The 15,764-nt window shown below is 45.0% G+C and overlaps 1 protein-coding gene across 2 annotated transcripts; it reads right to left on the reverse strand.

Moving 5' to 3' along the window:
* Nucleotides 1–6,777: 6,777 nt before the first annotated feature.
* On the reverse strand, nt 6,778–12,869 carry tdh (L-threonine dehydrogenase). Of its 2 annotated transcripts, none has more exons than XM_037087116.1 (9): nt 12,675–12,869; nt 10,540–10,734; nt 10,146–10,188; nt 9,969–10,039; nt 9,304–9,453; nt 9,015–9,187; nt 8,809–8,899; nt 8,248–8,514; nt 6,778–7,989 (listed from the first exon to the last, which is right to left on the reverse strand). In XM_037087116.1, exons 1-9 carry the CDS (start codon nt 12,820–12,822, stop codon nt 7,850–7,852), a joined length of 1,278 nt encoding a protein of 425 aa, XP_036943011.1. In that variant the 5' UTR covers nt 12,823–12,869; the 3' UTR covers nt 6,778–7,849. The 2 variants fall into 2 exon arrangements, with proteins under 2 accessions (XP_036943011.1, XP_036943012.1); XM_037087117.1 differs by lacking the exon at nt 12,675–12,869 and adding an exon at nt 11,547–11,690.
* Nucleotides 12,870–15,764: the final 2,895 nt, after the last annotated feature.

The raw sequence follows: 15,764 nt of genomic DNA on the forward strand, positions 1-15,764 counted from the left end.
ACATTACCTATGTATAACTGTATATCATAAATATATATAAAAACAACACGACAAGATAATGACTAAAAATCGACCAATATCACAAATTATATTATCCTAGCAACAAGTATCAGTATTTATCAGATGGAGACTGAAACATGTCATTTCTGACATTTATTTTGCATACCGTGACGTCCAAGTGCCAAAACAAATAGCCTATGGGCTGTGTGTCTGTCATCCGCCTGTGTATGCTGATATCAGCCCACGAATACATTAGTCAGGCTCCACCCAAGACCAAACTATGTTGTGCAGAGCATTGCATAACAAGTACTGACTGCATAACCCGCCATAATGTCATAAAGTTCCTACAGATGGATGCGATGCACAGAGTCTCAGCTGCACCCGATCACATTTTAAGAGTTCTTGATGCAAAGCTGCTTCCTGTAATGGCAGAAGAAGTAAAACCACAAGTGAAACACAAAACAAGCACTTTCACTCTGAAAGAGCAGCACACGAGCGGCTCTTGAAGGCAGCAGCTGTAGCTGAGATGTGGACCAACTGGATTCCTCATGAATACCAAAGTCCTCTTATGTAACTTTTAATCAGTAAGACAATATACTAACCCGCATAAACAACCAATGAGCAAGACATTAGTAGAAAGCTTAATAACAGTAAAAGTAGCAACTGTAATATCAGTGATAGTGTCTGTTGGTAGTTTCTGGGATGTCATCGCTTAGGATTCACTTAGAGTTGCTGTCAGGCTTTTAAAGTATGGAGCCTGGAGTGTAAACATATTTTATTTGGATATATTTCACAATTAAACACTGTAAAAATCTAAAATCTTTCCAGTGAGCACAGTGCATTCTCCTTTTAATGTGTGACTGCCTTGCAGTTATACGTGGTGGACTTGAGTGTCCTTGAGTTTCACGTCGGAACATTTATCAGCCCTGTCAGGAGTCTTAGACAAGATATGAGGCCAGCGTTCACAATTCATGTCTGCACAATATTTATTTATGCTAAGCGGCCCCCAAAGATGTAAGTAGACTGACTCAGGTCACCTTCAGGATATGTATGCCTTGACAGGGAGCCCGAATCCCAGGATTATGTCATAAGGGAAACTTCCTCCATGTGAAACATTCATTTAAAGTCAGAGATTGAGGTGAAAATTTAAGCCAAATGAATGCCAAAATAGGTGATTAAAGAATGACAAACAGTTAAAGATTGACCTTGGAGGTTTACTTTCTGTCATTATAGCACAAAATGAAAACATTCACAGTGTTTCAGTGTTGTGAGAATATTTTATCTGAGAATCTGTTCTCTCTGAGATGCATCATGTATTATTTATTTGCCATTTATACTTTATCTATTTACTTAAAATTTTCTGGAGGACGTGTTAAAAGGCCTTCGAATTCTTGAGGTGATCTCTCAGTCAAGTAATAAAAATACAGTAAAAGAAACACATATAGAAGTACAATAATATACTTGTAATATAAACAATGAAAAGTATAAATAGTGTGACAGACACTACTAGCATGTGGGTGTTTCCTACTGGACAGTTTGATTTTTCAATTCTAAATCTCAAACTTAAGCCTCTCCTGTGTTAAATCACCCCTTCCCTACATTTTAATTAAAAGTGGAATATGTAAGATTTGGCCTCCTGTCAAATTAATTCTCAAAACAAACAGGACGCAGCATATCACCACAGTAACCGCCTACTGACGCTAACTGTAGCTGCAGTCAGCCAGTTAGCTCAGTTGGCCGTGCAGCTAAAGGTTTGACCTAGAATCTCGAGGACAGGAGGAGTGCAGCGCAACACATAGACATCACAATGACAAATTAATGTGGGTAACTTCACATTCTGTTGATCATTTATTCTAATTTTTTTTTAATGTTCTCAACTAAAAGTCTTACATACTGCCCCTTTCAGATGATTTGTTTGGCTGATCAACCATCACTTCACTTTTCAGCCCTTAAACTGAGACATTTTACTGATAATTGGCAGTCATTCCATCTCCACTAGCACAGACTGAATATATTATAAACTGATAAATAAACTGCATGTTGAGCACAATAGTGAAACATGTGCTTCATAAGGGTTAAGATACTGGCAATCCTGTATAATAATGCACAGCATTACTTGAAAGATTAACGTGAACAAGATCGGGTCGGACATCAGTTTTAATTCTGTAATGGTCAAGTCCGAGTTGTGTAAAGCTCTAATCTGACCCCAAATCTGTGGTTAAAGTTACCACCTCAAGCATGGGATTAAAGGCGAGCTTGCGTAACAGCCTGAGAGAGGATCAGTCTCAGCAGATATTGTCGTACCTGTCCCGGCCAGATTGTCCTAGAAACACTCAGACAATGGGGCTCATGATATTCTGTGCTATCGCGTTACCATTCCTGTATTTTTCCCCTCTGTCCTTGAAATGTCCTGATTTCAACTGAAGACAAAAACCTGCAGATCGCATGTTGAAATCGCATGCAATGGAAAGGTCAGATCAGGTCATCCAAAATTGATAGCTCTCGGGATCATTGAATCATAGAGCTCGTAAATATCGCCACGAACCGGAGGTCATTATTGATTTTATAACCCTCTCAGCATCAGCTGTTCCAGACGAATGGAGCCAAGGAAAAAGACATTAGATGCTTTGCGAAAGCCTTCTGTTAAACAAAAAGAAGAAGGAGCTCGGTTCAGGTCTTTATTTTTCCCCACAAGAGGAAGTTCTTTATGCAGGACAAGAACACAAAACCATCCATCATAAATACACCTGAAGGTATGAAAAAATTACCATGAGAACACACTGTGCCTTATAAGGGAGTGCCATACAGTAGACCCTTACAGTCTTCCTGCGGAGGAGGGTGGTCTTGGGTTCTATTACCATGGCAACAGGTCTCCATGTGGAATAACAGCTGTGGCACAGAGTGTTATGGCGTTCTTGGCCCACTGCCCAGCAGCAGCCCCCCACCCCCACGCCCGGCCCTCTTTATGTCTCGTCCTTCGCTGCAATGTAAGCCCCCTGCACACTCTTATTCTGCGATGACGAACAAAACAGTGGGGCCCAGCCGACCGAGGAGGCTCCCTGATTGGCTGGCGGGAGGCGGGCCTGCGTGTGTGTATGTGTGCGCACACCCAGGGAGACGTCTTACATAACAGGCTAGGTTTCCCCCTACTAGAGGGAGGGAAAGAAGGAGCTTGTGGACACTTTGTCACATGGCTCTTTGTTTCTGCTTTCTTCCAAACGCGCCCCCCCTTCCAACCCCCCAGAGCCTCGATGTGGAAATCTGTCAGGCACACACATGTGCAGTAATATTTGGTATGTTGCCCCTGAAGCAAGTTCACATGCTTGCGCTGCAGTTGCTTGTTGTTTGCGTGTATTTGATGTAACTCCTGAAAGATGTAACTTGATTCTTCAGCCATGAGGTGAAATCACAGCTCCTCTCAGTTCTTGCACTGGCAGCCAAATGTCAAAAGACCCTGTGTTCCAGACGGCAGGTCGACTGCATTGAAAATCTATTTGGAACTTGGCAAATCCAGTGCAAATATTGACTTATATTTGCAGTTCCACATTTCTGTCAAACTCCTGAAGGTAAAACAGGCTGCGTGTGCTTCTTCATATGGAGGGAGAAGACAAATTAGAGAAACTTTTAAAAACGCTTCAAACGTAAACGGCCAAAGAACCATCACACGCCAATGAAACTTGATAGAGTGACTCCCTGTTGTCTCACCTTTCTGCTGAGGATGCTGCTTTTTTTTCCCATCAGGTGTTACCATTGTCTTGCCTTCCCCTGTTATACAAGTCAAGCACTGATAACACTATTGCTATTTGTGTAACCAGATGTAAAAACACTGCGAAATCATTCCTACGTGCCGGGGTTGCGGGGATGCGCGTGTGTATGAAAAGAGCCTGTTCACGATTTCTTGTTTGCTGAGCTTTGTAATGAGAAAATGATCCTTTTTCCTCCCAACCAGAGAGCACACCTGCAGCTTTGTTGACACACGCTCACAGAGGAGAGGCGCCAATTAGAGTGGAGAGCTGGCAAAGTGTTCGTAGCCGCTGTGCTCTTCACTCATGATTGAGACCGAATGGAGTGTGCGCCGCGTCTCTTACTCAACGTCGAATTTGGCTGAATGGCGCAGACCTCTCGGGGCACTCTGCCTCCGCTCCGAGCTCTTTTCTTTCCGCGGCACGACAAAACTGCGAGACAAATCCAGACAAGGTCGCCAGGATGCAGCTGCAATTACTGACACCGAGAAATTGAAGAAAGGCCATCAAGCGTGTGGTGAAGGACGCCGCTGTCCTCGGGGTTACAGTTGATGATCCCGTGCGGTGGAGAAAAATGCAGCAGCTTCGGTTAAGTGCACTTATTGATGTGCTGAGGCAGACATTTTTCTCATCTGGGTTATTTTTTTGCGCCTTCAGAGACCCAATTGACCTCTGACCTTAGGGAGGAAGGATGTCAAGAAAGACAAGGGCCAGAACTGAGAAGACATGGCTTGTCCCGCCAGTCGCACTTTTCATCCTTATCCTTATAACTTAAACCTCTTATATGTAAAATGTGCGTCACTGTTACGTAATCCTAAACTGCAGATTAGCACATGTTTATTTGTCAGGTCACCTGTCACTCTGTTATTTGATTAATTGGTGTTGCAAGCCCTCCGTGCTTCCATCGGTTCTATCGCACACGTATTGACGACAGAACGAGTGGGTTTCCAGTTTGCAGGCTTGCACAAATCAGGATATTGTTGAGAAATCACATTGCTCCTCTCTCAGCAGACGCCAGTTCTCTTTCCACACAACGGATTTCATTTGACTCAGTTCATTAGAGCTCCACCGATCCTCCTTCTTTTAAAAAGCACTCCTGGTTCATGCGCAGGCTCAACCTGTTACAGCCTCTCGTCTTTTTGGGTTCTCTATTGTGAAGCCCCCCTGCTGACAGGCATGTAAGAGTGTGGACTAGCTAAACGAAGCTCCAGATGAACACTCAACTGAGAAGAAAGGACTGCAAAGAAGCCCATCGTTTCTTACACGAATAATCACTGATATTGTACAAAAAAAAGAGCACATGCTGTGTCTCCTCTGCGGCCTCAGATAGGCCCTGCATGAGCCCGGACTCATTATCCTGAAGAAGCTGCTTCCCTGAACCTACTGCACAGCAGCCGGTGATCCTCAGGCTCTCTGTACTCTAAATGATGTTTGCTTTTACCGATCTTCGTAAACTATTCCCCATTTTTTAGCTTTTGAGTCCTTTGCGATAACATACTGTTCCACTTTTTGCAGTGAATGGAAATGGAGAGTCGGGGTAGCCCTCAAACAATTTCTGGAGCTTTACAGCGCTGCAGCATTTCCCTTTAACGACTGAAGTAGATGGGGAAGTGTATCAAAATGTTGAAAAACAAGTACCAAAAATAAATAATTGCTTCATACCTCCATACCAAGCCTTCGGAAGCCCCAAGATCTGAGAATTTATTTGAGAAGACGTTGTTTACGTCCTTTTTTGAAGCTGAAATCTCCAATTTAATGTTTACTTGATTTCAGATGCTTTTTTTAAAACAGGTTGCCATCGACTTTGGTTGTTTTTGGAGAGCGCCATGACGCTGTTCAGCTCCAGAGATGTTTCGCAGGCTAAGGACACTTCCACTGACTCGCCACTGTTATGAACATGAGTCGATAATGACTGAATTTTCATGTTTGGGTGAATCGTTCCTACATGTCTTTCTGTATGTACATGATGTTTAGGGTAAAACGTACCCTATAGATATTGCTCATCACGCTCACTGATCCTCCACATCCAGAGTAATAACATTACGTAACGTGTGTTTTTACACTCCCTGATACATCAAATCGCAAAACAGCAAACAAAATTAAATGCAATCAAATATGTGCACAACAACACTGTTGGAAGCCGCAGTTGCGTATCTCACAAAACAGGAATATAATATAATAATAATAATATAATAAAGAGTCCCTGTGCCTGAATGTTGCCTGAGACAAGAAGTTATTGAGAAAGGGGAGTAAAGTGTATATGCATGAATCATGTAAAACCTTCTCCAGACAGCTGGATGCGTTTTCTCAAGTCTCCTCGTACGCACACTCCGACTCTTTCGATTCCTCACAAGTCACACACTGGTTTGTGTCACTTTTGGTTGGAGCCCACAGAGAAGTTAGTCCCGGATCATGTTACTGGTTTCGGCTGCCGGCAGCACAAGCTCGAACATTAACATGTTGCAGCGGAGCAGCGTATCATATTTTCTCACCTCTGCAGTCAGACAATATGCGTTTCGACCTGTTCGGGGACGCCGCGAAGTTAACCTGACATTGCTGACGATTCCAATACTGACATCGATAAAGGTCAGATTTGAGGCGAATGTGAAAATTTGAACGATTCTGCAAGTCACTGCATATAAAACTTCAGTGTACAGGGTGCGTATTACATAAGATGCATCCTCATGCGTTTGGTGATCTTATCTGCTGTCTGTACAACCAGTAACACTCATGGTCAAAAACTTTCATATCTCACAAGCAATGAAGGCTGTTCTGGGTAATTTGCACCGCCTTAAAGAATGAAGGAAGTTAAAACATTAACAAATCTAAAACCCTTCTAGTAAAGGCAGACAGGCACACGTTGGCACAGTTGGGCCTTGAGGACATTTTGTTCTCAAATGTTTGCCATGGCGAGCGCCCAGAGGTATTATCGCCTGCGGTTTGTTTATGTAAGAGAGTCAAGAGGAACTTGTTAGAGATTAAATTCTCTTCATGTAGTGAAGGTGTGAAAAAGACAACAGAAACAGGCGGAGTGGTACGTGGAAAAAAAACCCTTTTATTGTCAAAGCTTGTTGTGATTAAAAGACCAGACAGAACCTGCTAGGACTTTCATACAGAGACCAAATTCCAGCGTCACTTTTTTACAAAATGTCGAGATACAGAAACCACCACATGTGGTTGAACCTAAATGTGGCATACAGCGTCACATTTCCCTTCTTGTGTCAAAACAAATCCCCAGAGTTGAAGAAAATAATAAAATAACATAAAAAGTGGACAGGAACACTTACAAACAAGAGTGTTGAGAAAATGCTTTCACTTGACGAAGCTCCCACACGTTTAACACCAACAGACAGAATAAATAACGTTACGTGGAATAAACAGAAGAACAATTCTCAAGAATCATCGCTCCGCACTGCTCGTAATACAGATGCACTGCATCAGAAATCGCCCCCCGCGGGTGATTAGGCTCATTTACTTATCAGTAATTTTAAGACACAAATCCGTCTAAAGTGCATCAAAGAACACAACTTGTGCATTTGTACACCCACTTTGAGTTTAGCCACGGGAGCTTTAGGCCCGGAAAACCTGAATTGTGAAAATCCCAGGAAATTTAGCAGAAAACAAAACCCTGACCGATTTTGGATTTCCAAAGAAAAACAGGTGGAAACGCTCACACATACAAGATGCAACAGTCTGTTAAATAGATTTTTTTGCCTAGAAAACATTGCAAAAAAAGAAATTTGCGCAATTAATCAACATGCAAGTCATCTTCCTTTTCATCCAACCAAGTTTTTCTCAGAGGCAACCGTTTCGTCCCTGATACCGCTGACGACTTTCCGCCGATGGGCTGCTCTTTGCCCAGTCTCCGTGGAGAGTAAAAAGGGGGGTAAATAGAGCAAAGCAGGGGTAGATAGACAGGAGCGGGGAGGATTGTCTAACCCGCGCTGACCTTTACATTCTGGAGACACAGTCGCCTTGTGCCAGGCAAGCAGAGCCCTTCTGATTTTACACAGAGAAGTGAGAGAACAACTATGTACAGGCCATGTTTCTCTATTCTCTTTGGTCAGTCTTTACATTATGTACAAAGAATACTCGGACCGATGCGCTCAGTTAGCGCGAGCCATGCGCGTGTCTGCGCCAAAGTAGTTGAGCATCGTCTGGACGAGCTCCGGGAGGTCGTAATCGTGCTTCCAGCCCCAGTCCTTCCGTGCGTTGGAGTCGTCGAAGTTCATCGGCCAACTGTCGGCTGGATGGAAACGGAAGTGAGACATTCAATTCAATTCTTAAAAAAAAAAAAATAAAACCAGTGGTTTTCCATCTTAACTACATGCAGACCTGCTTTTGTACTCTTAACTGTAAAGTGTGTAAAGTGAGCGTATACGACTTTTAAAGAAGATTTAAAAAAAAAGCAACTTTCGTCTTGCATAGGAAAAGAAAAATTCACCAGTAGCTGGTCGTGGCTAATGTCAGCTTTCAAGATGCCGACGATTCCGACCCAACTCACCGATGGCCTGTCGTACGTGGTCAACGTCGTACGTGACCTCCAGGGGCATCTGCTTCTGGAGCTCCTGGGCCAGCTCCTCGGGGGTGAAGCTCATGGCGTTGATGTTGTAGGTCCTCATGGTCAGCGTGTCGGTCGGCGCCTCCATCACCTCCAGCGTGGCGCGCAGGCAGTCGTCGATGTACATCATGGGCAGCCGCGTGTCGGGTTTCAAGTTGCACTCGAACTTGCCAGATTTGATCGCATCGTGGAAAATCTGGACGGCGTAGTCTGCTCAGAGGTGGAAGAAGAACACGGAAGGAGAAAAGGTGAATAAACAGCTATGAAAAAAATTAAACTGATGACGACTGCATGATGAGTTTTCACGGTTTCTATAGCTGTTGGGACACGTGAAGATATGGAGATGATACATTGAGTTACCTGCCGCCCTAAAAATACAAGTCGCGTCAGCCATCTGGAAGAAGTCAGTTACATAACGAACTTGTGACATGGCGGCAGCGCTACAGGAATAGACATCCATTAAAATCCGAACCTTGTATGTGGCTGGAACTTTATCTCTCTCACCTGTCGTGCCACCTCCTGGCATGGAGTCAGCCGAGATGATTCCTGGGTAGCGGAGACAGCGGAAGTCCAGGCCGTAGCGGTGGTGGTAGTACTGTTGAAGAGATGTAAAGACAATCTCAATATGGTTGCGTGTAAATACATCCAGGGGAGTTTTATCAAGGGTCCTTTTTTTTTGGAATGAAAAAGAAAGAAGTCTGGGATCTAACCTCTCCCATCAGCTCGGCGTGGACTTTGGAGACGCCGTAGATGGTACGAGGCCTCTGCACACAGAGATCTGGTGTGGGGTTGCGGGGAGAGGTGGGGCCGAAGGCGCCGATGGTGCTCGGGACAAACAGACGCAAGCCGTGCTCCGCCGCAATGTCCAAGATGTTGTGAAGCCCTGAGGAAAAGAAAAGAAAACAAAAAACAACGCCATATCGTGAGGACGCCACGTTTAAAAGGAACATTACTGATGCTCGCGCGATGCCAAGAATCTTTAGTCACCGATTTACTCACCGGTGATGTTGACAGAGCGTGCCAGGGCCACGTTAGCCTCTCCAACGGCGCTGAGGAGGGCGCTGTAGTGAACCAGCCAGGTGATGCGGTTGTTCACCACGATTTCCCGCAGGTTCTTGTAGTCCAGGATGTCCGAGTAGATGAAGGGGCCTGACGGTGGCAGAAAGGATAGACGATTTTAAAATTCACCCATCAGGTTCATCTTGTATGAACTAGCTACAGAGATATATAGGATTTCTTCTATCATTACTAAGCAGACAGAATAGTTATGTAATCATTCACGGTTTGTTTACTGCTACCTATGTCTTCAGACAGCTCATCACTGGACGTACAGAACATCAGCGTCACATATTGATTTGTTGTCATTTGGCAACCTTTTTTTACAGGCGATGTGACTTCCAACAAAGATTTGGAACACACTGACGACCTTTGTTGCCAAACACCAGTGTTACCAATACAGTGTTAGTCACAGGCACACTCACGGGAGGAAAACTACTTTGTGCTCCCCATTGTGTTGAAACTAAAGACTGTCTAGACACCGAAAAGATTTTGATGACCAAATAAATGTTATATAATCTGACACACCTGTATCCCTGCCGGTCTAAAACATGTCAATTTGCGAGAGCATGCCGTGTCTGAATCTCAGTGCGGTGCAGCTGACTCACCGCTGTGGAACACGTTGCTTGGAGGTTTCCTGATGTCAGACAGGATGACATTGTTCTTGCCGAACCTCTTCCTACGAAGCAGGAAACCAGCGTTAAGCCAACTTAAAGAATGGCGTTGTTCTCACGCCGTCATTGAGTGTGTGTCACTCAGTGGACACACGGGTTGGGACGACTTACCTCAAGAGTTTGGCGAGCCCCACCCCGAGCTGACCCAGACCACCTGCAGCACAAGGAGAGAGACAGATCAGTCATCAGAGGAGGCTGCAGGCGTTACAAGTGAGCAGCGGCTCATAATCACCACTGCTGGTTCCCATAGAGACTGAAGTAACTAAGAAGGAGAGCGTGCTTAAAGGAAGAGTCCAGCCGTTCGCCTCCCACTCTTTTGTTTTCAACCGTCATCTCTTTCTGCCTTCACTGCAAACTTGTTAGAAATCCTGCTGGTGTTGAATCCCAGCAGAGCACATTATGTTCCCACGCACAACTTCTCATCACATTTCTCATCTCGAACGTCATGCAAGATAGGAAAAAAAAAAAAAAAAAAATGTGTGGCGGAAATGCTGCTGGCACATACCTGTGATGAGCACCTTGGGGTGGTCTGTTTCTGAGAAGGACACTGAGTGGAAGCTGGCGTCGGAAGTCACCTGCCGAGGGGAGAAGCTGATGTTGCGCACAGCCACTGTCAGGGGCTGGCAGCCGCACCCCGGGGTGCCGAGCAGGGCCTGCTTGGCCACCTTGCTGAGGGTTCTGATGACAGGCATGTTGGTACCTGCGGAGGAGAGGAATGTGTTCATGCTACTGGGCGACATTGTCGGATTTCACAGGCTTCAGCGAAAATTACTGAGGCGTTTTTTTTTTTTTTTTTTTTTTTTTCCCCCATTCTTTGAGTTGCAGAACAAAAAAACTGCTGATTTTGCACTTTTGCATTCCATTCCGTACATTTAATTGAGAGAAAAAAAATCGATTTTATATGACTAGTGGCTTCTTTCAGCGTTTTTTTTTTTTTTCTCCCCCTCTCCGGCCAAATCATAAAGTTCTGTATCAAGAGATTTGGGCTCCTCTCCAGACCTCCGGCGCCAGGAGGCGACCAAAGTGGCGCGCAGTGAGACGCATTCGATTTACATCTCTTTCACATGTATCGGTGAAACCAGGACAAAATCTGCAGAACAATGAATACTCTCCCCCCTCCTCACCGAGATGCGAGAAAATGTGCCAGCAGGGAGGACACGTACGCTACAGTCAAATGCAAATCCTCCTCATTGTTTCCATAGAGGCGCAGCGGCGCACGGCAACACCAAACACTTCATCACCAGAGTTCCCTCCCTCCACTCTTAAAACTTTCAGAAAAAACTTTCACTGCAGATTGTTTCAACGTGCGTTTCGTTTTTGTAAAAAAAAAAATATTTTTTTTTGTTTAGGAACGAGCAGAAGAGACGGAGCATTTAGTCGGAACATCGAAAGCATCTCTTGGAGATGTCCTACAGACTTTACTGTTAAGCAGCCTGTCTCCACTCATCAATCGACTTTCTCTCTCTCTCGTTTTTTTGTTTGCGCCACGTATCATATGAGAAGCGTACTTACCGAGAGTGCAGCGAGCTTCCCCCAAAAAAGGACGGAAAAAAGTAACTTGAGAGTATTTATACTGCTCTGCCTTCGACGAGAGCCAATCAGGGAGAGAGGGCGTACGGCAGCGCACGAAAACAGTGCCAAGATCAAGTCGTTAATTCCTGTGACGAGATTTGGGGATATTTTCGGAGCGGTTTTAGGTGTCTGGGACTTTTTTTTTTTGTTTTGTCTTTCTTGTGCAAAACATATCATGTTAACACACAGGGCTTAAGTAATATCATAGACGACAGCATCAACCAGTGAGATGAGTATGAATGAAAATCAGATTTTTAGACTTTATTTTTGCGCCAGAGGAAGCCGTGCGCCCCCCCTGCTCCATCTCCCCTGACCCTCCGCTGCCCTCCTCACAACATGTGCCGCTCACAACATGCTCTTTAACGTGCGCGTCACGGCCTGAGGCAGTTGTGTAACAGGGTGGCTGCGACGCGCTGCTTCCCCTTATTGGACCAGAAGCGGCGCGTCACGGCGGATTTCTTTATTTATATATACACATACACATATATACGTCCGGGCTGCAAATACGCGCTTTTAATGACAGGGAGGCTCCGTTTACTGTGGCTGGGGAGCTTTTTATTTTTTGAGTGAATGAGAAGGAGGCAACACTGCTTTTTAAACGTAAAAATAAATAAATAAATAAATTAAAATGTGGGTCTGTGAGCCACTCAGGCAAATGAAACCAGGCCAGTGCGCCCGAGTGAAGCTGTCATGGCACACGGCCCGGGCTTTACACGTCATTGTTAGGCTGGTAGACTGGCTGCCTGAATTAACAAGAGAAGGGTTCGTCTCAGCTGGCCTGGAGGGCCACAGAGTACACCAGCGTCTCCAAAATACGCGCACACGTTGTGAAATATCGGTTAAGCGCATCAAAGAAAAAAATCTCTTTATAATTACATTCTTTTTTTTTAAAAAAAGGCGCATCATTAGAGCCAGCACGTGGTCGAGGCAGATCATTTAAAATCCAGGGACAAATTGATTCATTATTCATATCACATTAATAAATAAATTTCAGGATTTTTTTTTTGTGTGTGTGTTGTTCTAAATCTAATTACGAACCAGGAAATGTAACGGAAGGAGTTCACTCACCGGTTAATCTGCGGGAATTCGAGCACCCGAAACTCCTGTCCGACTTTGCTGGGCGAGAAGAAGATGCTGCTTCCTCCTCTGAGCTGATCCTGGAGCCTGTTGGAGCGCTCTGACGTGATGCCTGTGTTATCTCCGGCCAGTGTTGCATCAGCTCGCGTCTTCAGGCTATATATCAGCGGCCATCTGGCTCCGGGGGAAGCCGGCTCCGTCTCGGATTGGTGGAGCCTCGGAGGTGCGGTCCTCCCTCGCAGACCACTCCCAGAGCGCGTCACTGCGGGCGCCCTGAGAGCCCCGCAGCCCCGGAGCCCCAATTAAAACAGCCAGCGCGTCCATTCAGTGCCACGACGAACTCACGCATGCTCGTCCCCGTGATTAATACTAATGACTTATGGAGGGCTTGCGGTGTGGAGGATACACAAAGATGGTGGAAGGCAAGGTGATCATCAAATACATCTCAGCAGGGAGCCTATTTTTATAACATATGAGGGTGATTATATTCAAAACAATTCACCTGGAGGTCATCATGATGCGTAAATAGAAACAAAGGGCAGTTCTCCAGAGCAGACATGTGCCAAATGACTCAAACAGAAATATATTCATCTTGCTACTGAGGAAACCTGAAAATGAAAATGCTCATGTGACAAACTAGAAGAAGAGAGTTAAAAACTTGATAGATGACTGCTGCCTGTCCATTAAAGGCGCACTATGTAGTTTTTTTTTTGGGGGGGGGGGGGGGCATTTTAATGGATTGATCTTTATGACAATAACAATTTCATTTTAGTTTCGGCTTGTTTACGTGTGGCGGACCCTGCCACCTCTCTTCGCTTCAAACGGTGTTCTGTGGATCTTGTCTCCGATTTTCTTTAAAAACTACTGATTTTGTCCCCCATTCATTTTTTTAAAAAAAACCAAAACATTTAATTAAAAAAAAAAAAATCTGGAAAAATGTCTTGCACAAAGAAAATATTAACCAAGAGTTGAAAACCGTTTGCACTTCACGGGCACAAGCAGCTGGAACTAGCTGCCCAAGCTGCTTACCATAACAGTGTAACGGATGCTGGATGTGACCAGCGTAGAGCGTAAAATCAGAATGTGATTTTATATTAAATGGGCTGGCTGGCGATGCAGGACAGCCAAACTAAAAGAGGCCACATTCTATAGTCTGCGGCCCTGCGCTCAGAATGAGTCACGACTGCCCCCCGCAACTTTAGCATGCAAAAGTGAGTTTCAGCTCCACTAACCTAGATCGTACTCTACATGCTACTTATGTTTAAGCAGGCCACAGTGTAATTTTACATGCGCATCCAAAAATATTTTAAAAGTTTAGTAGGGTCTTCCACTTCCAAAGAGAATATGAGCACCTGCATCGTAAGCCCCCTTTTCCTTATAAGAAGACTTTTTACATAGTTTAAACACGGCTGAGCTCGTCATGACGAAATAATGCACTGACATTGAGTGTTAATATTGTGAATATGGACAAAGGCTTTCACAAATACTGAGAGGAGTCAGTGAGTAGTAACTCAGCTGCACTACACATGAAGCTAAACGAGACTAACCAGATACTTTCTTGTGGTCAAACGCTTTTAAAGCAGCCTGCTGGAACCGGTTTGCCTTCACGTAACAGCCACAAAGTCATTCCGATGGTACGCTGACCGTGTGTAACAGTTCATCATACGCCAACATGCCACCGTCAGTGAGTTTGGTGAAACTGGGTCACGTTTTATGGGAAGAAAAAATAAGTTTTCCTGTCCTTTATGGAGTTTCCTGACAGACAGAAAGCTTAACTTCGTGCTTAAGTCTATGCTAACTGTAGCTTCGAGCTGGTTATTTCAGCTCGCAGGTGAGGTTTGGAAGACTGGGAAGAGGAGTTTTATGCATCTGGGTTGGAAGGGGGCCAAGCTGAACAATGCTGGTCGGGAGCAGCGTCCAGAATGAGCATCAGAACCGGAGCCAGGTAAACAGGAGGGGAACTGAGCTCAGCAGCCTCTAAGGGACATCATGACGGAGGCCAAGAGATGTGATGAGGACACTGACAGAGAAAGATGACAAGAGAAAAACGGAGTTCTACTACACTGTGTGTTTCACTTCCAGGTTTAAATAAATGTATCCAAGATGTGTGTGAGAAGATCGGACGCCTTTCACACTGATCGTGTAAAACCATCAAACGGTGATGTCAGAGAGGAAGTGGTTATTCAAATGTCACCTGGCTGTGGTCCAACGGAAGCTGACGTGCTAACATATATAGTTGTTTTACCTTGAAATGTGGCCTGATCCCCATCCAGATTGTTCAACTGCTCATCGGTCAGAAAGCTGAACACTTCAACATGGAACACATTGGCGCCTCGTTTAAGCCGGCCGCCTTGTGAATACGGTCTATAGCATGTTACAGCCAGGTGTTGACGCCGCATCGCGTCTGGTTCAGGCTGCCTTATATGGCGTTCTGCTGTTCTGACGTGTGCAGCACAAACCTGATGGCTACGTGGCAAGAAAACAAAACATGTTTACCTCGAGACGCAAGCTTTCAACACGCAACACTGATATGATGCCGCCGGGTTCTGTTGAGGGGTTGGCATGTGATGTGACATCTGATAATATTGCCACACAATCCTTGGATTTGTATTCACAACTATTGTGTTGTGCTCAGAGGCTGTGTACAAGAGACCGATTTTCACCGATAAGGTAATCAAATTGTTCTAAAAGGCACTCCTAATCTCAATCCCTGCGGCGGCACTTCAGCTGTTTGGTAAAAGGAAGCAGTGAAGCGCTACAGCCTCTTTGATTTGAATCTGTTCATGTTTATCAAGGGAAAGGTAAGATGTGAGTGTGTGCACACCCTCTGTTTGACTTTGGGGTTTGTTTGCAGTAGATAGAGGAGGGCCAACGAGGGTGACGATGTCTCCGAGTGGAGTGAGCAGAGGGTGGGCACAAGGTCCGTGCTGAAACGTGAGTGGTGGACGGGCGCACACCCCCATCGGCTGTCGTCACTGGGAGGGAAAGTGGCATGGTCCAAAACAAGTTAATCTGTAAACTGACCCACTGAAAACAAAAGCCGAATATCTTTGGGGAACACCTAGAAAGCACTAATTTCCA

This window comes from Acanthopagrus latus, chromosome 22 (genome assembly GCF_904848185.1).
Source record: "Acanthopagrus latus isolate v.2019 chromosome 22, fAcaLat1.1, whole genome shotgun sequence".
In the NCBI taxonomy this organism is placed as follows: Eukaryota; Metazoa; Chordata; class Actinopteri; order Spariformes; family Sparidae; genus Acanthopagrus; species Acanthopagrus latus.

Excerpts from the sequence above, each read along its gene's own strand:
- tdh (XM_037087116.1), bottom strand. The coding sequence starts at position 12,822 with ATGCAACACTGGCCGGAGATAACACAGGCATCACGTCAGAGCGCTCCA. Across the intron at positions 10,189-10,539 it reads CCCCAAGGTGCTCATCACAG|GTGGTCTGGGTCAGCTCGGG; the intron begins GTATGTGCCAGC and ends CTTGTGCTGCAG. Across the intron at positions 7,990-8,247 it reads CCACGTACGACAGGCCATCG|CCGACAGTTGGCCGATGAAC; the intron begins GTGAGTTGGGTC and ends GTTTCCATCCAG.